The sequence below is a fragment of the Lolium perenne genome, chromosome 6 (assembly GCF_019359855.2).
Source record: "Lolium perenne isolate Kyuss_39 chromosome 6, Kyuss_2.0, whole genome shotgun sequence".
NCBI lineage: Eukaryota > Viridiplantae > Streptophyta > Magnoliopsida > Poales > Poaceae > Lolium > Lolium perenne.
This window is the reverse complement of record NC_067249.2, coordinates 104,033,177-104,059,393: the sequence shown is the minus strand read 5'-3', so window position 1 is coordinate 104,059,393 and position 26,217 is coordinate 104,033,177. Positions and strand designations below refer to the sequence as shown.

Sequence of the window (26,217 nt, the reverse complement as noted above, 5' to 3'; positions counted from 1 at the left end):
ATAATACTTGCAATATGTTCTTATGTAAGTTTTTCTGTACCGGTTTATACTTGTGTTTGCTTCAAACAACCTTGCTAGCCAAAGCCTTGTACTGAGAGGGAATGCTTCTCGCGCATCCAAAACCTTGAGCCAAAACCTATGCCATTTGTGTCCACCATAACTACCTACTATGTGGTATTTTTCTGCCATTCCAAGTAAATACTTCATGTGCTACCTTTAAACAATTCAAAACTTTATTACTCCTTATTTGTGTCAATGTTTTATGGCTCTTGAGGAAGTATGTGGTGTTTTATATTTCAATATTGTTGGGCAGACTTTCACCAATGGACTAGTGGCATCATCCGCTTATCCAATAATTTTGCAAAAAGAGCTGGCAACGGGGTGCCCAGCCCCAATTAATTAACTTTCATTAATAATTATCTTCACATGTTTTGCCCAGATTTATCAGTAAGCAACTTAATTTTGCAATAGACACTCCTCCATGGTATGTGAAATGTTGGAAGGCACCCGAGGATTCGGTTAGCCATGGCTTGTGAAAGCAAAAGGTTGGGAGGAGTGTCATCTATAAATAAAACTAAAATACATGTGTAAACAAAAGAGAAGAGGGATGATCTACCTTGCTGGTAGAGATAACGTCCTTCATGGGAGCCGCTCTTTGAAAGTCTATTTGACAAGGGGGTTAGAGTGCCCACTACCATTCGTTGACAACAACAAACACCTCTCAAAACTTTATTTTTATGCTCTCTATATGATTTCAAAACTTGAAAAGCTCTAGCACATGATTTAATCCCTGCTTCCCTCTGCGAAGGGCCTTTCTTTTATTTTATGTTGAGTCAGTTCACCTACTTATTTCTATCTTAGAAGCAAAAACTTGTGTCAACTGTGTGCATTGATTCTTACATGCTTATTTATTGCACTCATCATATTACTTTGTGTTGACAATTATCCATGAGATATACATGTTGAAAGTTGAAGGCAATTGCTGAAACTTAAATCTTCCTTTCTATTGCTTCAAAACCTTTTATTAAGAATCTATTGCTTTATGAGTTAACTCTTATGTAAGACTTTTTGATGCTTGTCGTGAAAGTACTATTCATGAAAAGTTTTTGCTATATGATTTAGTTGTTTAGTCATTATCTTTTTGTTAGCAAACTATAGACCATTGCTTTGAGTCACTTCATTCATCTCATATGCTTTACAATAGTATTGATCAAGATTATGTTGGTAGCATGTCACTTCAGAAAATTATTCTTTTTATCGTTTACCTACTCGAGGGCGAGTAGGAACTAAGCTTGGGGATGCTTGATACGTCTCCAACGTATCTATAATTTCTTATGTTCCATGCTAGTTTTATGACAATACCTACATGTTTTATTCACACTTTATAATGTTTTTATGCATTTTCTGGGACTAACCTATTAACAAGATGCCACAGTGCCAGTTCCTGCTTTCTGCTGTTTTTGATTTCAGAAAAGTTGGTTTACAAATATTCTCGGAATTGGACGAAACAAAAGCCCACGGCCCTATTTTCCACGGAGTGTTCCAAAAGACCGAAGAAGAGTCGAGGAAGGCCAGCAGGGAGCCCACACCATAGGGCGGCGCGGAAGGCCCCAATGCCGCGCCAAGGTGTGGTGAGGGAGCCCCCTGGCTCCCCCGACGCGGCCCCTTCGCCTATTTATTCCTTCGTCTCCGAAAACCCTAGCACCGGGAGCCGAAATACGAGAAGAGTTTCGTAGCTCCGCCGCCACCAAAAACCCTAATTCGGGGGACATAAGTCTCTGTTTCGGCACCCTGCCGGGACGGCGAATTGCCCCCGGAGCCATCTCCATCGACTCCATCGCCATCTTCATCGCTGTTGCTATCCCCCATGATGAGGAGGGAGTAGTTATCCCCCGAGGCTGAGGGCTCTACCGGTAGCTATGTGGTTCATCTCTCTCTCCCATGGTGTGATCTTTATGTGATCATGAGCTTTGTAATCTAGTTGAATATGTAGATGTTACTCTTGTTTATTATGCACTCTAGAGGTTACTTTAATATGAACTCCGGAGTCACTCTCCACGGTGTGATGGTGACAGTGTGCGCATCGTGTGTGATTCCTTTATGACGTTGTGGAGCTTGTTTACTCTGGCTTGAGGTGTGCTTTTGTAGCCCTACACAATGAAATAGATAATGACTAAACAACTAAATCATATTTGAATAATGATCACATAATTGAATAAATAAATGCTACTCTCAAACACTCTCTTGTTGGATAACAAACACATTCATTGTGTAGGGCTGCAAAAGCACACACAACTGAATCATATAGCAAATAGATGATGACTAAACAAATAGATAATGACTAAACAACTGAATCATATAGCAAAGACTTTTCATGAATATTACTTTCAAGACAAGCATCAAAAAATCTTGCATAAGAGCTAACTCATAAAGCAATAGATTCTTAATAGAAGGTTTTGAAGCAACACAAAGGAAGATTTAAGTTTCAACAATTGCTTTCAACTTTCAACATGTATATCTCATGGATAATTGTCAACACAAAGTAATATGATGAGTGCAATAAGCAAGTATGTAAGAATCAATGCACACAGTTGACACAAGTGTTTGCTTCTAAGATAGAAAGAAGTAGGTAAACTGACTCAACATAAAGTAAAAGAAAGGCCCTTCGCAAAGGGAAGCAGGGATTACTCATGTGCTAGAGCTTTTTATTTTGAAAACATGGAAACAATTGTGTCAACGGTAATAATAATTCATATAAGTTATGTATAAAACTTCCTATAAGTTGCAAGCCTCATGCATCGAATACTAATAGTGCCCGCACCTTGTCCTAATTAGCTCGGATTTCCATGGATTGTCATCGCATTACATATGTTTCAACCAAGTGTCACAAAGGGGTACCTCTATGCCACCTGTACAAAGGTCCAAGGAGATAAATCGCATTTGATTTCTCGATTTTGATAGATCTCAACTTGAGGACATCCATACCAGGACAACATAGAAAACAGATAATGGACTCCTCTTTTATGCTTTAAGCATTCAACAACATATAATATTCTCATAAGAGATTTGAGGATTAATGTCCAAGCTGAAACTTCCACCATGATACATGGCTTTGGTTGGCGGCCCAATGCTCTTCTCTAACAATATGCATACTCAAACTATTTCAAATCATGGAAAATCTCCCTTACTTCAATATGCATGCTTTGGTTGGCGGCCCAATGGTGTTTGTTATCCAACAAGAGAGTGTTTGAGAGTAGCATTTATTTATTCAATTATGTGATCATTATTGAGAGTGTCCACTAGTGAAAGTATGATCCCTAGGCATTGTTTCTAAGCATTGAAACACCGTTTCCAACAAGTTCTGCTACATGTTCGCTTGCTGCCATTTTTATTTCAGATTGCAATTACTACTTATAATCATCCATATTACTTGTATTTCACTATCTCTTCGCTGAACTAGTGCACCTATACATCTGACAAGTGTATTAGGTGTGTTGGGGACACAAGAGACTTCTTGCGTCTTAATTGCAGGGTTGCTTGAGAGGGATATCTTTGACCTCTACCTCCCTGAGTTCGATAAATCTTGGGTGATTCACTTAAGGGAAACTTGCTGCTGTTCTACGAACCTCTGCTCTTGGAGGCCCAACACTGTCTACAGGAATAGAAGCGTGCGTATACATCAGAGGGCTAAAAAAGAAATAATTCGTCGTCAGTACAATTTAATTAGTTAATGCATCTAGTCGATCAGCAGCGGCTTAATTTATATACATGGGTGATAACTACGGTTCTGGAGCCATTATGATGATCTTCTTCCTCACCGGAGCCATTAGGATCTTCTTCCTCATCGTCGCTATCTTCTCTTCGCTCAATATTCTTCGCTCCCTCACCGGAGTCATTCAAAAAAGTTGCGGTGACATCGTCACCGCCATTATCTGGAATAACATCGTCATCACGATCATCCAGAGTACCATTGGCTATGAGGTCAGCCATGAATTTTTCTGTGGCTTCGTCTCTGTATCCGTCCATGCTTTCTACAACGACTTGCAAGTTATATATAGGAACCATCATATGATCAAATTAAGGATAATGCAGAAAACTGAAAATGGAGTTACATATGTAGTTATTAATTAAGGATCGATAAATGTAGTGCTGAAAGCAGATAGTGCAGTTACATGCATACATAGATCGGGTTCATGTTTATTTAACCCTAATACATCAATCACTACTACAACCTCTCAACTGCGCTGACCGGGTCCTATAACGCGCCGACCGGATCCTGAGCCGCGTCGGGTGAACCCCCAAAGCCACAGAACATTAACGGGAGCATAGCTAACATGAGATCCCTGCATAACTGACCATCCGGTCCTATACATGGTGTCTAACGCATACATGTAACAGCGAACGTGCTCGTCCTCCGCTGCAATGCGCTGAGCTACCTCCTCCGGCGGGGCCAGCTTCCTCTGAAACGAGCGTGGCCCATAAGACCTCCACCAGAGAATATCCGGGTCGACGACGGGACCCGGATTCTGCACCAAGGTGCGCGCCCCGGAAGATAACACCTCCCAGTGCCACCCCGGCGGAGCCCAGTCCCAGACCTCACCCATCGACTGCATCTGCTCCAGAATGGTCCCTCCACGACGCGGCGGTTGTCGCGGCATCGTAGCTACGAAACCAAATCACATATATATATGTACTAACATAAATAAAAAATCATAATATTGTGCTAAATAAAATAACTTCACTACTTTTGTAGTAACAACTATTTCTAACATATAATTTCACGACCGCGTTCGGGGTTCGGGGTCGACGCCGCGTTCCACGACCCCGGATCGATCGATCCGGATCGGGGGTCGGGAACGACAGCGGGAGCGGTAGCGGGAATTGAACGACCGTATTTTGGGGGCGCCGGCAGGGGCGCCGGCACTACCAGCATCGCCACGGACTCGGCGCTCCTCCTCTCGCTCTTCTCTCTATTTCGCGACCCTAACTATATGTCGCGGCGGCACCGCCACGGACTCGGCACTGCCACGGTCTAGGTCGTCGGCGCGCGCGAGGGGCGGCGCCGACACACTATTTTTTAACTTTTTTCTAACTAAACTAATTAAATCTAACTTGTTTTCTAACTACTTTTCTAACTATTTCTAACATAACTACACTAATTATCCTATTTTTAACTAAAATAAAAAAACAAAAAAAAGATGAACTACACTTGTAGCCGGCCGCCGGTCGGCCGGCCGGAGGAGGGAGAGGGAGGACGCGCGCCATACCTGCGGAGGAGGCGCGGTGGCGGGCGGCGACGGAGGCGACGAGCGCGGCGGTGGAGGCGACGTCCGCGGCGGCGGGCCACGCAGCGCACGCGCGGCCGTGCGGGGGATGCGGACGGAGGCGCGGCACGGCGGTAGGAGGGGCGGTGGCGGAGGCGGCGGCGGAGGACGGTGTCGGCGGCGACAGGGGCAGGCGGCGGTGTGGGCGCGCGGCGGAGCAGCCTGGCGGCTCGTCTGTGCGTGTGCGGCTTCGTCTCCGCGGGATTGATCTCCGCGGAGACGAAGTGGTGCAGTTATAACCCCCCTTTGGTCCCGGTTCGTATTACAAACCGGGACCAAAGGCCAATTTTTTTTAAAAATTTTTTTTCCCGCCTTATTTCAAATCAAAAAAAAGGCCACGTACTAGCCACCGCCGCCGCCGTGCCACCGTCACCGCCACCGCCATGTACTAGCCACCGCCACCGCCATGCCACACGTGTCCACCGCCGCCGCCGCCGCCACCACCACCGCCATGTACTGGCCACCGCCACCGCCGTGTACTGGGCACCACCGCCACCGCCATGTACTGGTCACTGCCGCCACCGTGCCACACCTGTCCCTTCCCCGTGCCACGTGTCGCCGCCGCTGCCACGTGCCTCGCCCCGCTGATGACGCGTGAAGCACACGTCCGTTGGAAACCCCAAGAGGAAGGTGTGATGCGTACAGCAGCAAGTTTTCTCTCAGTAAGAAACCAAGGTTATCGAACCAGTAGGAGATGACGGCCACGTGAAGGTTGTTGGTGAAGGAGTGTAGTGCGGCGCAACACCAGGGATTGCGGCGCCAATGTGGAACCTGCACGACACAATCAAGATACTTTGCCCCAACTTAACAATGAGGTTGTCAATTTCACTGGCTTGCTATAAATAAAGGATTAAACGTATGGTGTGGAGAATGATGTTTGCTTGCAAAGAACAACAGAGAACAATGATTGCAGTAAGTTGTATTTCAGATGTAAAAGAATGGACCGGGGTCCACAGTTCACTAGTGGTGTCTCTCCAATAAGATAAATAACATGTTGGGTGAACAAATTACAGTTGGGCAATTGACAAATAGAAAGGGCATAACAATGCACATACATATCATGATGACTACTATGAGATTTACTTAGGGCATTACGACAAAGAACATAGACCGCTATCCAGCATGCATCTATGCCTAAAAAGTCCACCTTCGGGTTAGCATCCGCACCCCTTTCAATATTAAGTTGCAAACAACAGACAATTGCATTAAGTACTTTACGTAATGTAAACAATACAAATATCCTTAGACAAATCATTGATGTTTTATCCCTAGTGGCAACAACATATCCACAACCTTAGAACTTTCTGTCACTGTCCCAGATTCAATGGAGGCATGAACCCACTATCGAGCATAAATACCCCCTCTTGGAGTTACAAGTATCAACTTGGCCAGAGCCTCTACTAGCAACGGAGAGCATGCAAGATCATAAACAACACATATATGATAGATCGATAATCAACTTGACATAGTATTCCATATTCATCGGATCCCAACAAACACAACATGTAGCATTACAATAAGATGATCTTGATCACGATAGGCAGCTCACAAGATCTAAACATGATGGCATAATAGGAGAACACAACCATCTAGCTACTGCTATGGACCCATAGTCCAAGGATGAACTACTCACGCATCAGGCCGGAGGCGGGCATGGTGATGTAGAGCCCTCCGGTGATGATTCCCCTCTCCGGCAGGGTGCCGGAGGTGATCTTCAGAACCCCCCGAGATGGGGTTGACGGCGGCGGCGTCTCAGTAACTTTTCTCGTATCGTGGCTCTCGGTACTAGGGTTTTCCGATACGAAGGAATATATAGGCGAAGAGGCAGCGTCGGGGGAGCCAGGGGGTTCCCTCCCGACACCTGGGCGCGCCAGGGGGTGGGCCGCGCCGCCCTATGGGGTGGCCCCCCTGCTGGCCGCCTCCGACTCTCCTTCGATGTTCTGGAATCCTCCGTGGAAAATAGGGCCGTGGGCTTTTGTTTCGTCCAATTCCGAGAATATTTCCTGTGTAGGATTTCTGAAACCAAAAACAGCAGAAAACAAGAACTGTCGCTTCGGCATCTTGTTAATAGGTTAGTACCGGAAAATGCATAAAAATGATATAAAGTATACATAAAACATGTGAGTATTGTCATAAAACTAGCATGGAACATAAGAAATTATAGATACGTTTGAGACGTATCAAGCATCCCCAAGCTTAGTTCCTACTCGCCCTCGAGTAGGTAAACGATAAAAGGAATAATTTCTGAAGTGACATGCTACCAACATGATCTTGATCAATACTATTGTAAAGCATATGAGATGAATGAAGTGATTCAAAGCAATGGTCTATAGTTTGTTAACAAATAGATAATGACTAAACAACTGAATCATATAGCAAAGACTTTTTATGAATATTACTTTCAAGACAAGCATCAAAAAGTCTTGCATAAGAGCTAACTCATAATGCAATAGATTCTTAATAGAAGGTTTTGAAGCAACACAAAGGAAGATTTAAGTTTCAACAATTGCTTTCAACTTTCAACATGTATATCTCATGGATAATTGTCAACACAAAGTAATATGATGAGTGCAATAAGCAAGTATGTAAGAATCAATGCACACAGTTGACACAAGTGTTTGCTTCTAAGATAGAAAGAAGTAGGTAAACTGACTCAACATAAAGTAAAAGAAAGGCCCTTCGCAGAGGGAAGCAGGGATTACTCATGTGCTAGAGCTTTTTATTTTGAAAACATGGAAACAATTGTGTCAACGGTAGTAATAATTCATATAAGTTATGTATAAAACTTCCTATAAGTTGCAAGCCTCATGCATCGAATACTAATAGTGCCCGCACCTTGTCCTAATTAGCTCGGATTTCCATGGATTATCATCGCATTACATATGTTTCAACCAAGTGTCACAAAGGGGTACCTCTATGCCACCTGTACAAAGGTCCAAGGAGATAAATCGCATTTGATTTCTCGATTTTGATAGATCTCAACTTGAGGACATCCATACCGGGACAACATAGAAAACAGATAATGGACTCCTCTTTTATGCTTTAAGCATTCAACAACATATAATATTCTCATAAGAGATTTGAGGATTAATGTCCAAGCTGAAACTTCCACCATGATACATGGCTTTGGTTGGCGGCCCAATGCTCTTCTCTAACAATATGCATACTCAAACTATTTCAAATCATGGAAAATCTCCCTTACTTCAGACAAGACGAACATGCATAGCAACTCACATGATATTCAACAAAGGTGTGACAGGTTGATGGCGTCCCCAGATAACATGGTTACCGCTCAACAAGCTACTTATAAGAACTAAGATACACAAGCGACATATTCCTTACCACAATAGTTTTTAGGCTACTTTCCCATGAGCTATGTATTGCAAAAACAAGGAATGAATTTTTTTTTGAAAGGATTTAAAGGTAGCACGCAAGCAATTTACTTGGAATGGCAGAAAAATACCACATAGTAGGTAGTTATGGTGGACACAAATGACATAGGTTTTGGCTCAAGGTTTTGGATGCACGAGAAGCATTCCCTCTCAGTACAAGGCTTTGGTTAGCAAGGTCGTTTGAAGCAAACACAAGTATGAACCGGTACAGCAAAACTCACATAAGAACGTATTGCAAGCATTATAAGACTCTACACTATCTTCCTTGTTGCTCAAACACTTTTACCAGAAAATATCTAGACCTTAGAGAGACCAATCATGCAAACCAAATTTCAACAAGCTCTATGGTAGTTCTCCACTAATAGGTTTAAACCACATGATGCAAGAGCTTAATCATGATCTACTTGAGAGCTAAAAACAATTTCCAAGTATCAAATTATTCAATTATTCAAGACAATATACCAATTACCATATGAAGCATTTTCTGTTTCCAACCAAATAGCAATAAGTGCAGCAGCTTCTAACTTTTGCCATGAACATTAAAAGTAAAACGAAGAACACCAGTGTTCATATGAAAAAGCGGAGCATGTCTTTCTCCCACACAAGGAATGCTAGGATCCGATTTTATTCAAACACAAACAAAAATAAAATCACACAGACGCTCCAAGTAAAGCACATAAGATGTGACGGAATAAAAATATAGTTTCACTAGAGGTGACCTGATAAGTTGTTGATGAAGAAGGGGATGACTTGGGCATCCCCAAGCTTAGATGCTTGAGTCTTCTTGAAATATGCAGGGATGAACCACGGGAGCATCCCCAAGCTTAGACTTTTCACTCTTCTTGATCATATTATATCATCCTCCTCTCTTGATCCTTGAAAACTTCCTCCACACCAAACTCAAAACAATCTCATTAGAGGGTTAGTGCATAATAAAAAATTCACATGTTCAACGAGGACACAATCATTCCCAACACTTCTGGACATTACCCAAGGCTACTGAAATTTAATGGAGCAAAGAAATCCACTCAAACACAGTAAAAGAGGCAATGCGAAATAAAAGGCAGAATCTATCAAAACAGAATAGTCCGTAAAGACGAATTTTTTCGAGGCACTTAACAGGCTCAGATGAAAAAGCTCAAATGAATGAAAGTTGCGTACATATCTGAGTGTTACTCATGAATTTTTGCAAGATTTTACGAATTTCCTACAGAGAGATCAGCTCAAATTCGTGACAGCTAAAAATCTGTTTCTGCGCAAAAATCCAAATATTGTTTCAACTTTCTATCAAAGACTTTTCTTGGCACAACAATGCAATAAAGTAAAGATACAAAGGTATTGCTACAGTAGTAACAAGCACCTTGACTCAAATATAAAACAAAAATTGCAGAAATAAAACAATGGGTTGTCTCCCATAAGCGCTTTTCTTTAACGCCTTTCAGCTAGGCGCAGAAAGTGTAAATCAAGTAATATCAAGAGAAGAAACATCAACATCATAATTTTCCTTAAAAACACAACTTGTCGCAACAGGTATCTTAGATGCTCCATTATCTAAATTTCCCATAGTGGTACTAAGGGTTTTATCGATTTTAAGCTCATAATGATTCTTTGGCTTAGGCATCTTAGGGACATACATGAACTTTTGCTCCTTACCCACATAAGCTTTCTCCTTAAACTTAAGAGAAGAAAAAGTTGAACCCAAGGTTCCCATAGCTTCTTCAAGTTCACCAATCCTATGGGTTTGATTATCATGGATAGCACAAGTTTCTAAGACAGCAGTTCTTTCATTAATTCCTCCTAGAGATTTATCAAGTTTATCAGTATTATCAAGTACCCAATTTAGCCTCAACACTTGGAAGATTTTTCTCTATGGCCTCCAACTTTTTCATGACATCCTCGAGAGAAATTTCAATTTTAGCTTCATTAACAGGAGGTATTCCAACTAGACTCAATAATGCAACTAGCTTCTAAAGCAGGAGTACCTAGGAAATTACCCCCTGCAAGAGTATCAAGAACATACCTATTCCAGCTAGAGATACCAACATAAAAGTTCCTAAGGAGGATAATAGTGGAGTGTTTCTTAGTGCACCTATGATGAGCATCACTAATTCTATACCAAGCATCTTTAAAACTTTCTCCCCCTTGTTGCTTAAATGAACGAACTTCAACTTCAGGACTATTCATTTTAGTGATAATAAAAATAAGTAAAGCAAAACCAAATTAAATAAAGTAAAACAAGTAACTAATTTTTTTGTGTTTTTGATATAAGGAAAGCAAACAAGACAGAAAATAAAATAAAGCAAGAAAATAAACAAAGTAAAGAGATTGGGTGTGAGAGACTCCCCTTGCAGCGTGTCTTGATCTCCCCGGCAACGGCGCCAGAAAAAGTGCTTGATGACGCCTGAAGCACACGTCCGTTGGGAACCCCAAGAGGAAGGTGTGATGCGTACAGCAGCAAGTTTTCCCTCAGTAAGAAACCAAGGTTATCGAACCAGTAGGAGATGAAGGCCACGTGAAGGTTGTTGGTGAAGGAGTGTAGTGCGGCACAACACCAGGGATTCCGGTGCCAACGTGGAACCTGCACAACACAATCAAGATACTTTGCCCCAACTTAACAGTGAGGTTGTCAATCTCACCGGCTTGCTGTAAACAAAGGATTAAACGTATGGTGTGGAGAATGATGTTTGCTTGCAAAGAACAACAGAGAACAATGATTGCAGTAAGTTGTATTTCAGATGTAAAAGAATGGACCGGGGGTCCACAGTTCACTAGTGGTGTCTCTCCAATAAGATAAATAACATGTTGGGTGAATAAATTACAGTTGGGCAATTGACAAATAGAGAGGGCATAACAATGCACATACATATCATGATGACTACTATGAGATTTACTTAGGGCATTACGACAAAGAACATAGATCGCTATCCAGCATGCATCTATGCCTAAAAAGTCCACCTTCGGGTTAGCATCCGCACCCCTTCTAGTATTAAGTTGCAAACAACAGACAATTACATTAAGTATTGTGCGTAATGTAAACAATACAAATATCCTTAGACAAAGCATTGACGTTTTATCCCTAGTGGCAACAGCACATCCACAACCTTAGAACTTTCTGTCACTGTCCCAGATTCAATGGAGGCATGAACCCACTATCGAGCATAAACACCATCTCTTGGAGTTACAAGTATCAACTTGGCCAGAGCCTCTACTAGCAACGGAGAGCATGCAAGATCATAAACAACACATATATGATAGATCGATAATCAACTTGACATAGTATTCCATATTCATCGGATCCCAACAAACACAACATGTAGCATTACAATAAGATGATCTTGATCATGATAGGCAGCTCACAAGATCTAAACATGATGGCATAATAGGAGAAGACAACCATCTAGCTACTGCTATGGACCCATAGTCCAAGGATGAACTACTCACGCATCAGTCCGGAGGCGGGCATGGTGATGTAGAGCCCTCCGGTGATGATTCCCCTCTCCGGTAGGGTGCCGGAGGAGATCTTCTGAACCCCCGAGATAGGGTTGGCGGCGGCGGCGTCTCTGGAACTGTTCTCGTATATTGGCTCTCGGTGCTAGGGTTTTCAGAGACGAAGGAATAAATAGGCGAAGGGGCAGCGTCGGGGGAGCCAGGGGGCTCCCTCACCACACCTTGGCATCGGGGGAGCCAGGGGCTCCCTCACCACACGCCCTACGGCATTTTCGGAAGCTGCTCCTCGGAATTTTTTCCCTGCAAGCCCCTGAACGACTACATCTCCTCTAACAATGTTGGGGAAAGGGTTGGGAAATCTCCCGTGGCGCAGTTTCTCGAAGATGTCGTTGGTGCACACGCCCTACGGCATCTTCGGAAGCTGCGCCTCGGAATTTTTTCCCTGCAGCCCGTGAACGACTACATCTCCTCTATATATATGGTACAAAAAGCCAACCACATCTCCACTTTTAATATCTTACATACAGTTACATGATTACAAAAAATAAATGGGAAATTGATTGCCATGTTGAGATACTCATTTGTGCCATGAACATTTTTCAATTAACTTGATGATGGAGCATCTTCATCATTTAACCTTCTTCGGCCGTAACCATGGAGCATTTTCATCATTTAACTTGATGCTTGAATCAATGTTCACTCTGAAGGGTGGAATTTCATCAAACTTATTATAATCTTCTGACATGTCTGTCTTGTCCTCCACTCCCACGATGGTTCTTTTTCCAGAAAGAACTATGTGGCGCTTTGGCTCATCGTTTGATGTATTCGTTTCCTTATGTTTCCTTTTTCTTGGTTTGGTAGACATATCATTCACATAGAAAACCTGGGCCACATCCTTGGCTAGGACGAATGGTTCGTCTCTATACCCAAGATTGTTGAGATCCACTGTTGTCATTCCATACAACTTGTCTACCTGAACCCCGCCTCCTGTTTTGTTGACCCATTTGCACCTAAACAAAGGGACCTTAAAAGAAGGTCCATAGTCAAGTTCCCATATATCCTCTATGTAACCATAATATGTGTCATTTGGGCCTTCATTGATTATTGCATCAAATCGGACACCACTGTTTTGGTTGGTGCTCTTTTTATCTTGGGCGATCGTGTAAAATGTATTCTCATTTATCGCGTACCCTTGGAAAGTCACTACAGTCGAAGATGGTGTCTGGGCCAACAAGTACAGCTGATCTTCAATATCGATGTTATTCAGGAGATGTTTTTGCAACCAACCGCCGAAAGTCGATATGTGTTCACGTCTAATCCAATCGTTCGACTGCCCCAGGTTCTGGGAGCGTACAAAGTTCTTGTGGTCACCGATATACGGAGCCACCAAGGTGGAACTTTGTAGAACTGTGTAGTGTGCTTGAGTCAAAGAAATCTCGTCCCTACATATCATTGATTTCCTTCCTAGCATGCCTTTTCCACTTAGTCTCCCCTCATGCCGCGATTCAGGAACACCAATCGGCTTAAGGTCAGGAATAAAGTCAACACAGAACTCAATGACCTCCTCTGTTTCATAGCCCTTGGAGATGCTTCCTTCTGGCCTAGAACGGTTATGAACATATTTCTTTAAGACTCCCATGAACCTCTCGAAGGGGAACATATTGTGTAGAAACACAGGACCGAGAATGCAAATCTCATCGACCAGGTGAACGAGGAGATGTGTCATAATATTGAAGAAGGATGGTGGGAACACCAGCTCAAAACTAACGAGACATTGGACCACATCATTCTGCAACCTCGGTAGAATTTCTGGATTTATTACCTTCTGAGAAATTGCATTGAGGAATGCACATAGCTTCACAATGGGCAGTCGAACATTTTCCGGTAGAAGCCCCCTCAATGCAATCGGAAGCAACTGTGTCATTATCACGTGACAGTCATGAGACTTCAGGTTCTGCAATGTTTTCTTCTCCATATTTATTATTCCCTTTATATTGGAGGAGAAGCCAGACGGGACCTTGATACTGCTCAGACATTCAAAAAATATTTCCTTCTATGCTTTTGTAAGAGCGTAGCTAGAGTAATGACGTCCTTTATCTGTCTCATGCAGTTTTTTGGGGTCTTTCCTACGTTGATGGTCCTCTCGTGCTTCTGGTGTATCTTTTGTCTTCCCGTACACGCCCAGAAAGCCTAGTAGGTTCACGCAAAGATTCTTCGTCACGTGCATCACATCGATTGAAGAGCGGACCTCTAAGACTTCCCAATAAGGTAGATCCCAAAATATTGATTTCTTCTTCCACATGGGCGCGTGTCCGGCAGCGTCATTCGGAACAGACCATCCGCCAGGACCCTTTCCAAATATTACATCTAGATCCTTGACCATACCAAATATATCAACACCATCACGATGGGGAGGCTTCCTCCGGTGATTAGCCTCACCGTTGTAATGCTTGCCTTTCTTTCTTACGGGATGGGTATGCCTAAGAAATCGACGATGCCCCAGGTACACGACCTTCTTACATTTTTCCAAATAATCACCTTCGAGCTCATGTAAACAGTGTGTGCATGCATTGTATCCCTTGTTTGACTGTCCTGAAATGTTACCAAGAGCAGGCCAGTCATTGATGGTTACGAAAAGCAGTGCTCGTAGGTCAAATTCCTCCTGCTTGTGCTCGTCCCACACAGGTACACCTGCTATGGACCACAGCTGTAGAAGTTCTTCGACTAATGGCTTCAGGTACACATCAATGTCGTTCCCGGGTTGCTTCGGGCCTTGTATGAGCACTGGCATCATAATGAACTTCCGCTTCATCCACAACCAAGGAGGAAGGTTATATATACAAAGAGTCACAGGCCAGGTGCTATGGTTGCAACTCTGCTCTCCAAAAGGATTCATGTCATCTGTACTTAGACCAAACCTTAAGTTCCTTGCATCCTGTGCAAAGTTTGGGAACTCTCTATCGATTTTTCTACATTTGGATCCATCAGCAGGGTGCCTCAACATCACGTCTTTCTTACGGTCTTCTTTGTGCCATCGCAACAACCTAGCGTGCTCTTTATTTCTGAACAAGCGTTTCAGCCGTGGTATTATAGGAGCATACCACATAACCTTGGCAGGAACCCTCTTCCTGGGGCGCTCGCCCTCAACATCACCATGGTCATCTCGTCTGATCTTATACCGCAATGCAGTGCACACCGGACATGCATCCAAATTCTCGTACTCACCGCGGTAGAGGATGCAGTCATTAATGCATGCATGTATCTTTTGCACATCTAATCCTAGAGGGCAGACAATCTTCTTCGCTTCGTGCGTCTTTGGCGGGCAATTCGTTACCCCTTGGAAGCTTCCTCTTAATTATTGTCAGCAACTTTCCAAATCCTGAGTCAGTGACACCATTCTCTGCCTTCCATTGCAACAATTCCAGTGTGCTGCCTAGTTTTTTATGGCCATCTTCGCACGTTGGGTATAACAATTTGTTGTGATCTTCTATCATCTTGTCGAAGGCCAACCTTTCCTTTTCAGTTTCACATTCTCTCCTTGCATCAGCAATGGCCCGACCAAGATCATCATCAGCAGACTCATCTGGTGCCTCTTGATCTTCTGCTTCATTGTCTTCGTTACCTTCTGCAGTGTCATCGTATTCAGGGAAATTGGGATAACCGTCATCATCCTCTTCATCTTCTTCATTGTCTTCCATCATAACCCCTCTTTCTCCGTGCTTGGTCCAACAATAGTAATTGGGCATGAAACCGTCCCGCAGAAGGTGGCCGTGAATGGTACTCGAGTGAGCATAATTTACGATATTCTTACAGTTAACACATGGACAATACATGAAGCCACCATGTTTGTTTGCCTTAACCACGGTCATAAAATTACTCAGTCCCGAAGTGAACTCGTCAAAGCGTCAGTCAATGTACATCCATTGCCGATTCATCTGCATGATATAATTAAGCTTATCAAAAACCATTACAGAACATCACGATGTATATATACACATGCATTTTATCAATTACAGATGAAAGGATAAAGTTGTTAACCTCGATGGAGAAGAAAAAAGCAAGTTAAGTGTGACTTGATTTGTGTGAACTCAAGTGGTAAAACCTCTTAGGCATTTCATCGAACACCTCTTGTGCATGTGAAGAGAGCAAAGCAATACACCCCTCTTGTGAGAAGAAAGTGAAAAAATGGCTAAATGTGGCTCACACTTGGGCAGGGGCAAGGTTATATAGGCAGATTGGGGACTTTGTCCCGTTTTTTAATACAAACCGGGTCCAAAGGGTGGGCCTATGGTCCCGGTTTGTGCTACAAATCGGGACTAAAGGATTCCAACGTCTGACACGGCCTGCCACGCCCTGCCGCCGACCCTTTAGTCCCGGTTTGTACTACAAACCGGGACCATAGGCCGCTAACGGACAGGCGCCAACGAGTGGGGTCGCCCTGCGCGTAACGAACCGGGACCAATGCCCCCCATTGGTCCTGGTTTGGTTGAGAACTAGGACATTTGCTCCCAGAGGCTTGGGACCAAAGGCCTCTTCTCTACTAGTGGCAGTAGATGTCTTCTGAAACTGTAACCCCCTAAGTACTTTGTCTATCAGAGTTGCATGCATGCTGTCACACGTGATCAGATGACTGTTCATATACAACCAATTTGATTATCAAAATGGAGAAAAAATTATAGTACATAAGTCATCATGGCGTTTATATTGAGATGCAGATGACCCAGGAGGTGCCCCCAGCCTATAGTAATGATAAAATTCCATAACAAGGTGCCTCTACAATTTTTAAAGGGGCAATATGAATGTCTCTATGCACTGTCTTTGTATTTCTAAAGAAAGAATAAAACGCCCCATTGAAATGTCTCTACATTTTTTGTGACAGATAAGTTGCCACACAAAGATGTCTTTATGATTTTAGAGGCCAGCTTAACTGCCACATAAAGGTGCCTACATATCTATACATATACGGTCCAAGTGTATCTTTGAAGTGTCTCTATGTGTATAGATACACAACACCTTGTCTCTACAAAATGACTTTACACCATTTATAGGCATTTCACAAAATGACCCTATGGACTAAGACACACTGCACATAGTGACACTTTTGTGACAATGTGTAAAATGCCTCTACAACTGCGTAAAGGCAATAAAAGTGTCTCTACATGACCAAAATAGTGTCTCAACGGGTCAGTTCTCTTGTAGTGTTACCATGTTTGTTCGTACTAAATTAATAAGAACCAACCCCACCTAAAAGAGTAGAAGAAAATTTAACAAATGCAGAAGCCAAGGATAAATCTTTACTATTAAATTGCAATAGGTGACTGCCTGGTGTCACAAATGGACCTTGCGATATGTGGGCCAACGATATTATTATTATTCAACCTCACGTCCAACCAGCCCACGGGAAATCTTGTCGAGCCGGAGTTCGATTCAAAACAAAGTCATGGTACAACACACAATGAACGAGGAAAAAGAGATTAACACGTGACTGACTTGATGGCTTCTCATCTGAAAATGACTGAACCACGTCCAAAAGAATAGCGCCACGCTTGGGCCAACGAGAAAAAAAAATAAACCACCATATCGAGCTGAGTCCTAATCGATCACAGCATGTTTAGTGTCCTATCTCGGTAATTAATCTAGGGATCTACCCAGCTCTGTGTCCATCGTCCTTTCTCCAGCATCGCAGCTCGAGCGCCGCCCGCCATTCCTCATTGACGGAGATCACGACAGATCACGACAGCGCCGGGACCTTTCTGGGTGGGCTTCTCTGGCGTCGCCCGCGAGGTCAAGGTGTCCGCGCTCGCTGCCCGCGGGTACTTCAAGGCCGACACAGGTTTGCTGCAAGGCGCCGACACCAGAGCTGCAACCGGCCACACCTGATGATACAAGGGCCAACATCGAATTCGCTGATGCTAACTGCGGCTGCCGCCGTTGCTGCCTCAGGCGGGCGCGGCTGCAACCGTTGCTACCTCAGAACCCCGCCGCCGCTACATGCGGCTGCCACCTCAGGCCGTCGCCGCTGCTACATGCGGCCGTTGCCGCTGCTACATCAGGCCGTCGACGTTGCTACCTCATGCCGCCGCCAGCATCGCAGCTCGAGCGCCGCCCGCCAATCCTCATTGACAGAGATCGCGGCAGCGCCGGGACCTTTCTTGTGGGCTTCTTCGGCGTCGTCCGCGAGGTCGAGGTGTCCGCGCTCACTGCCGGCGGGTGCTTCAAGGCTGGCACGGGTTTGCTTCAAGGCACCGAGGCCGGAGCTGCAACCGGCCACCCTCGATGATACAAGGGCCAACATCGAATTCGTCGATGCTACCTCAGGCGGGCGCGGCTGCAACCGTTGCTACCTCAGACCCTCGCCGTCGATACATGCGGCCGCCTGCGTTGCTACCTCGGGCCGTCGCCGCTGCGACATGCAGCCGTTGCCGCTGCTACATCAGGCCGTCGATGTTGCTACCTCAGGACGCCGCCGCTGCCGCTGCTACATCAGGCCGTCGACGTTGCTACCTCAGGCCGCAGCGACTGCTACATGCGGCCACCGCCGTTGCTGCAAGCTACGGACGTGAGGCTCGTCTTCTCCGGTGACAATCTGACAACATCTTCTCCGGCGACGAGACAACGACATCTTCCCTGGCAACGGTCGTGACTCACTTGAGGACAGAGACACCGATCTGCTGCAAGCCATTGGGGAGCGGTTGGGGGCGCAGGTGCCAAGGCACCGACATCGCTGCTGGCAAGGGCAGCGGTGCTACCGGCACCGCGCGGGTGGCTCGAGTCATGGGAGGATGGCGCGACACGCAGGGTGGCTGGAGTCACGAGAGGACGGCGCTGATGATCCTTCCTAGAGTGTTTTTTCTCTTTTGGTTGGACCGGAGTGTTAACCCGAGATAGACAACTTTAATCGGTCTCATTGGACGGTTAGCGATCCGGGAGGTGACGCTCAGTGTTGAGGGTGAGCTAATTAAGCAGGAATTGTGAGGCTGGCTTGGTGTAGCCATGTTTAAAGAAGGCCGATTAGCCATCGTAAAGCTGCTGGCCTTTGCTGCTTGTTGTGAGTTGTGACAACCCAACAAGTGTAATAAGTACCTACACGAAATAATACCTCGTTTTTTTTTCAATACATTGGCAAATTTGTAGTAATTCATGGCGATCTTTTGATTTATAATTCAACAACATGCAACTGAAACTTGGATATAGATCCAAAAACTTAGCGTTTTCTGCAAGTGCGGCACAAAATGCATCATTTTGCATGGACATGTTCACACAATAGAACCTACAAGTATAAGATCAACAAACCTTGCCCTTTCGCAGCAACGCGCGGGCATTGTGCTAGTACACAAAATAATCTGGCAATAGGCAATGGACAAGTCGATCCCACCCGTGTCCTTCCACCCGCACAACGGCCACCTCCACAGCTGCATGGACAATTAGTAACTTTGAAGAAGCCGTTGGACAGCTGACAATTGAAATTTTCTCCTCAAATTAAAGCTTTGTTCCTGACAATTTTTTCAACTTTCCTGATGTCTTGCTTAGTTCATAACGCTGTCTTAAAAACATGTGCTCTTTCTTCTCGCCGTTTGTGGTTGGAGGGTGGGCAAGGCGGTTGTTTATCAACAGGTTTTTGTTGGTGTGTTGTTTGCCCCTCGGCATTGCATCGTGTTGGGTGTGTGGAGTTGTAGTTTACTTGGCGTTGTATCGGTCGTCATAGCCTTTCTTCTATATGATTAGTACACTTCTAGGCTGTATTCAAAAAAAAATGTTTGTCAACTTTGACATGTTGTTGGGTTAGGGAAGACCTTGACTTCTTGCCATGGATGGAAAACTGGAAAAACACCGATGAATACTCATACTATTTCAGTCACAGCTACATAACAAAGAAAATGATTCAGGTCGAGTGTATACGTGTTCTCCATGACCAAACAAAATTCTACAAGGTAGCTAGCGTGAGTGCGTGACCATGCCATCTCCTCATTACGCAACTATAATTCTATAAGTAAGCTAGGCCTAGTTAATTAGCTTCTCACAGCCCCCCAGTGAGACAAGAAACAATTTCAAGAGAGGCTAGGCAACGAAATGGCCCTAGCAGCGCAGACGAGCGCGATGTTGCTAATGGTGGCGATCTCTGTGCTGGGGCTGGCCACCGGCGGCCTCGCGCGCAGCTGAAGAATGGGTTCTACACGGGCAAGTGTGGCGCCAATGACGTGGAGACAATCGTGCAGGGTCTCGTCAAGACCCGCGTCGGCCGTGACGCCGCAATCGTTGCCCAGCTCCTGCGCTTGCAGTTCCACGAGTGTGCCATCAATGTACGTGATACTGTTCTAGTGCTTGCAATTGCGTATGCACGTCGCCATTGATCTTCTGCCCAATGCATAGGTCGACGAACATAAATTACCTATATGTGTGATGTAGGGCTGCGACGGCGGGCTTTTGATCGACGGTCCGGGGTCCGAGAAGACGGCAACGCCGAACCTGAGCGTGAAGGGTTACGACCTAATCGCGACTATCAAGACGGAGCTCGAGAAGCGGTGTCCCGGCGTCGTGTCTTGCTCCGACATCGAGATCCTCGCCACAAGGGACGCCGCCGCTCTGGCTGGTGTGCAGAGGTACTCTGTGCGCACAGGGCGGAGGGACAGACGGCGGTCCAATGCCGCCGACGTGAAGCTTCCAAGTGAAGAGGATACGGCCGTGCAGGCAACCTCTTACTTCGCCGGTCTCGGCCTCACCCAGTTGGACATGGTGGTTCTGCTAGGCGCGCACACGGTGGGCGTGACGCACTGCAGCAAGATCAAGAAGACACGTCTTTACAGCTACGGCGGCAAGACCGGCGCGACGGACCCGAGCTTGCACTCGGACGATGTCGCCGTGTACAAGAAGTATGTGTGCCCCAACACAGCCTCGTCGGACAACAACATCCTGTACCTGGACACCCAGTCCAGCGTCTCCAGGATTGACAACAGCTACTACAAGAGACTGCAGGGACGTCATGGCGTGCTCTCCGTCGACCAGAACCTCTACGCCAACGGCTCCTCCACCAAGTGGCACGTCGACAGGCTCGCTAACACAGATCACTTCTCCTGGCTCTTCCCACAGGCGCTCATCAAGCTCAGCGAGATCAACGTGCTCACCGGCACGCAGGGAGAGGTTCGCAAGGTCTGCAGCAGGTTCAACTGATCGATCATCACCATTTCCAAACATGTGTGTGACAACTAACGACTAAGGCAGGCGTCGCCACTTTATTTCCTTTTTTCCTTATTTTATGGATATTGTTTTTGGTCAATTTGAAGTACTGCCTCCGTCTAAAAATAAATGTCTTAGTTTTGTTTAGATACGGATGTATCTAGACGCACTTTAGTCATATATACATATGTATCTAGAAAAAGTTGAGACACCTATTTTTAGATGGAGGGAGTACTACTTAAGGACAATCCCATGTTTTTTTTCTTAAGAGGAAGTTTAATCCCATGTTCAATTTATTTGTTTTGTGTTTGGCATAACGGCGTTGTGTAATAACGTGTAATGGTAATGGTATTGCAATATTATCAAATGGCTTCTTTCACATGCAATATAATTATATGGCTCCTCTCACATGCAGTATTTTTTTGTATTTCGATTGATATTGGTATTGCAATATTATTATATGGATTCTTTCACATAAAGATGATTTTTATTAGAGTTTTGATGGTGATGATGAGAAAGGTTACTACGAGAAATCACCTCGATGAGTTAAAGCAATGAAACATCAAGGTGTATAGACACGGTATCGATTTTCTTATATATGATCCTAGGAATGAAACTCTTCTCACATAAGTGTTCTGAAGCATGCCGAATGCATTGCCATTGATAAAAGTAAGAGGCCCGTACTAGGGCACAACACGAAGCCCCTATGATGCACCTGAAGAACATTACCTAGATGCGATATGAGGGGACGAATAAAGAGGCGAGGCCAGTTTTTTGAACAAGTACAAGGCATATAAGATGTGACTTGTTTGCTACTGGTAACGGTCTTAAGTTGTGTTTCGCTATTGGTCGCCTGAACTGTGTTAATGATCTTCCTATGTTTGTGGCACGTAAAGAGCGAGATGACTGCGCGCTGCGAGCATGGGTGCACCAAATCTGGAGCTGCGATTAATCTCGTCCTCTTGTTCTGCTCGGGCCTAAGCCTTCTCTCCTCCAGCTTTCGACAACTAAATGACTACGGACAAATAAACACCACTGTGGGCTTTTGCAAAATCAAATGTAACCACATGTGTCGTAAGCTGGCAGGCTCCTAAATTATCACACCTCACGGGAAATTCTACACAAAATTTATCACTCAAAACAATCTGTAAGATAGGTGCTCAATCCAAGAGTTAAACCAAAATGTCAAGAAACATATCATGTACCACTTTACAACACAACTCAACGGAATGGCGTAAACCATTCAACCCAAATAATCACCATGTTGTGGGTGCCAAAAAATTCAAGATCAACACTTACTCAGGGTAATGACGAGTATTTCCTTACACTCTCCAGTACTACTTGACCCGGCCCGATAAGGTAGGGAGGTTTTATGCTGCATGTTTCATTTTGTATATTTTATTTCTAGTTTCCATTATCTTAGCTATTCCAATTCTATTTTCTTTTGTAAGAACTCCTCTTGTGTGTAAAATGCACGTATTTTTTATTTTTCACTTCTAATATTGTTCTTACATGAATATTTGTTAAAGTATATGCATAATTTTTTATTATGTATGCAAGTTTGGTAAGAAATATGTAAACATACTTTATGTAAAATTAATTATGTAATATATAAAAATTTCAGCCACTTATAAATGTTCTCCATGTAGATCATATAAAATATTTATATGAGTTGTAAAAAATGTTACAGTAGGTACACAATTTAATGTCATACAAATATTCATTCACGCACATGAACATGTTTTTCTTGTATTTTTGTTTGGTGGCTCAAAATAAGAAATACTCTTAACAAAAAAATTCTACGCAGTGACGAAAATAGTTTCTATCATGAACATTTTTTTAGAAAAAAATAGCAAAAAATTGTGAATATAAAAATAAACATATTTATAAAATAAATAAATAAATAAATATAAGAAATATAATTTGAAAAGGAGAAATTTGCCAATTCCATCATGTACTCCCAACATACCGCTACAGACCCCTATCATCAGAAAAAACAAACCAGCCCAAAAAAACACATATTATGCTAGTGTGCAATCACATATTGTGTTGCAGTATCATGCATAATGCATTTTGCGGTTCCCACAGATTACTAACCCCGAGCTCCCCTTCGAGTGAGAGTGAGTTACACACTGGTAACGTCGCTTTTTGGCCATGCCCAATAACATTTAATTTAATTTTTCCATTTACCCTTTTTGTTTCTTATTTTTTGTGAGATTTTTTTCTACTGTTTTTCTCCTTAATTTGTCCTTATATTTTATTTTTTTCTTTGTATTGTTTTTGCGTCTCCATATTTTATAAAAATTACTTTACTTTTGATTTTTCAAAAAAAATTCGTCAGGTCTAATAACTAAATAGTCAAACATAGAAGGAAATTAAATTGAAGAGAACATGGACTTGCCATTTAACACAACCTCTATTTACCTCGTAAAAGATAGTACTACCCACCTGTGTTGGCATCAATGAAGCGTTAACAGTCTGTCTGTGAGGGTCAATCATGTTGGTTAGTGCAAACCCACTAATGCAGAACCAATGTTCTTCTATGACCAATGCATAACAAATCTAGGAGTGCATTGTACGATATGGAGCCCATTTCTTCACCCTAATATACAGTTTCAGTATAATACTCTCTCTTCATGAAACTTGTCTTAGATTTATCAAAATTTGGATGTATTTAGATATTTAGTGTCTAAACACATTCAAATTTTGACAAATCTAAGACAGATATAATGAGATGGAGGAAGTACGTAGTAGAAAAAGTTGAACCGCACCATCTATCTGCTAGCTAGCTATACCACACAATGAAAAGTCAGAAATATAGCCCAGAAAGGTTGTGGTGCGTGAGAATGTGAGAAAGGAAAAAATGTTTCGTCTATGTATTTCTTTTCTTTAGTGAACTCTTCTGTAAGAACAGACTTTATGCGTCATTTTATACAAGAAGCGCACAGGTCAATGAGAAGCATCTTAATTATAATGAACTAGTACATGCGCCGCTGGCACAATAATATTATAAAATAGTAGAATAAAAATTGACAAAAGTGCCTGCAAAAGCCAAAGATACATAAACAAAGTAATCGATCTGTCAATGGACAAGTCGATCCCAGATGTGTCCTTCCACCCGCACAACAGCCTCCCCCATAGCTGCAACAACAAGTAGACAGTTAGAGCATCTCCAGCCGCGTTTTCCAAAGCGTCCCCCAAACCGCGCCGGATTGAGCGTTTGGGGGACGTGTTTTGTTCGTGCCGTCTTTGGGGGACGTCGCTCCCCAGCCGCGTCCCCCAAACGCCGCCCCCAATCAAGAATTCAAATTTTGCATTCAAAAGAGATCGTTCCCGCCGATCAGAGTAGCGGCGATCATATTATAGACCATATAGTGCATGCTAAATTAGAAGAAGGGGTTGGTCGATGGCGACGTATCCTGAATCGACGCAGGCCCGTCGATCACGACGACCTCGTCGCGATCTGCCTGGTGCTGTGCATGCTCCGTCTCCTCCGCCGCCGTCGCGTAGGCCGACGATGGTGTAGCAGTCGAAGACGCGGCAGCCGGCTCTTGCGCCGCAGTTGCTGCCGCTGTCGCTGCCGCTTCCTGGGCCGCCGCGTCGGCCGCCGCCATTTTGGTTTCGATGTCGTCGAGGATCTGGCCTTTGAAGAAGTTGTGCGCCGCCCGCGTCCGGGGAGACATTCCCTCTGTCGACGCTCTCAGCAGGGACATGTCGTCCCTGCGTTTCTTGAGCTCCAACTTCTCCTCTTGCCTCTTGAGCAGCTCCGCCCACTTTTCGTCGTTCTTTTTGGCGCGGGAGAGAAAGGTCGAGGAGACGTCCGCGAGGCATTTCGTGATCGACGCATGCGTCTTCTCACACGACGCGGCGTCGGCCAAGGCGGCCTTGGCAGCCTTGTTGCCAGTAGGACGCCCTGCCGACGTTGCCGACGCCGCGTCCAGATCAATGGTGTCCTTCCCCTTGGACAGCGACAGGCGCGTCAACCGCCATTTCTCATTCCCTTTGAGCTTGCTATAGCAATGCATCAGCGCGAACGGCTTATGCCCATCCGAGTTCCTCGCGTAAACCTCCATGGCCCTATCAAACTAGCCAAAGGAAGCGGAATCATTTCATCGAACACAATGTAGGCGCTACAGATTATGGAAGAAAGAGTCATACCATTTGGGAGAGGTCGGCGCCGCTCTCGGCTCTGGTCAGTAATTCCTGATGGTATCCATGGAAGGAGTTCACCGACGCCTGGATGATGGCCCATCGCGTCGACATTGCCTTTTGGCTCCTCTTCATTGTCACTTTGTTGTAGTCGCCCTTGGTGAGCTTGCGCTCATCGAACTCGGCCTTGATTCTCGCCCAATACTTCCCGTGTTTTTGGTTGGCGCCGATGATGGAGTCATGGCTCACCGTCGCCCACGACTCGCACAGACAAAGATCCTCCAAAGCCGTCCACTTGGGGCCTCGTGTGCCCGACGCCTTCTTCTTCTTTTTCTTCTTCACGCCGTCCGCGTCGACCTCCACGAGATCATCGTCACCGGTACCCTCCTCGTCTTCTTCCTCGCCGCCCTCTTCGTCCTCGTCGTCGTCCTCGTCCTACACCCCCTCCTCTTCATCGTCCTCCTCTTCCTCAGCACCCTCAGCACCGGCGCCGTCGAATTCGAGCGGCCCCCTGCGGCCAGTGAAAGGGTCACCGTCCGCACCGGGTCCTGGCTCGCGCTGCTCGTACGCTAGGGAGTAGAGGTTGTTGGGGTTGAAGCCGCCATGCGGCAGCGCATCCTGGTAGTGCGGCGACAAGTTAGGCGTCACGCACCCGGAAGTGCCGGAGGGGGCATCGTTGTAGAAGGCGGATGACGACGGAGAGAAGACTCCCGGAACGTACACCGGCATGT

The 26,217-nt window shown here is 44.7% G+C and overlaps 1 protein-coding gene and 1 pseudogene across 1 annotated transcript; one reads left to right on the top strand and one right to left on the bottom strand.

Annotated features, from left to right (window-relative positions):
- The first annotated feature begins 20,208 nt into the window (after nucleotides 1-20,208).
- LOC127307474 (peroxidase 57-like) lies at nucleotides 20,209-21,741 on the top strand (annotated as a pseudogene).
- A 2,016-nt stretch (nucleotides 21,742-23,757) lies between these two features.
- Nucleotides 23,758-25,965, bottom strand: LOC127307476 (uncharacterized). Its single transcript, XM_051338202.2, has 3 exons — nucleotides 25,496-25,965; nucleotides 24,854-25,422; nucleotides 23,758-23,785 (listed from the first exon to the last, which is right to left on the bottom strand). The coding sequence occupies exons 1-3, from the start codon at nucleotides 25,619-25,621 to the stop codon at nucleotides 23,758-23,760; spliced, it is 723 nt and encodes a 240-aa protein (XP_051194162.2). The 5' UTR covers nucleotides 25,622-25,965.
- Between the last annotated feature and the right edge of the window lie 252 nt (nucleotides 25,966-26,217).

Coding starts and splice junctions, on each gene's coding strand:
- LOC127307476 (XM_051338202.2), bottom strand. CDS start 25,621: ATGAAGAGGAGCCAAAAGGCAATGTCGACGCGATGGGCCATCATCCAG. Junction 25,423..25,495: donor GCGCCGACCTCTCCCAAATG/GTATGACTCTTT, acceptor TCCTTTGGCTAG/TTTGATAGGGCCATGGAGGT. Junction 23,786..24,853: donor TCTTCGACTGCTACACCATC/GTCGGCCTACGC, acceptor ATGCCAACACAG/GTGGGTAGTACTATCTTTTA.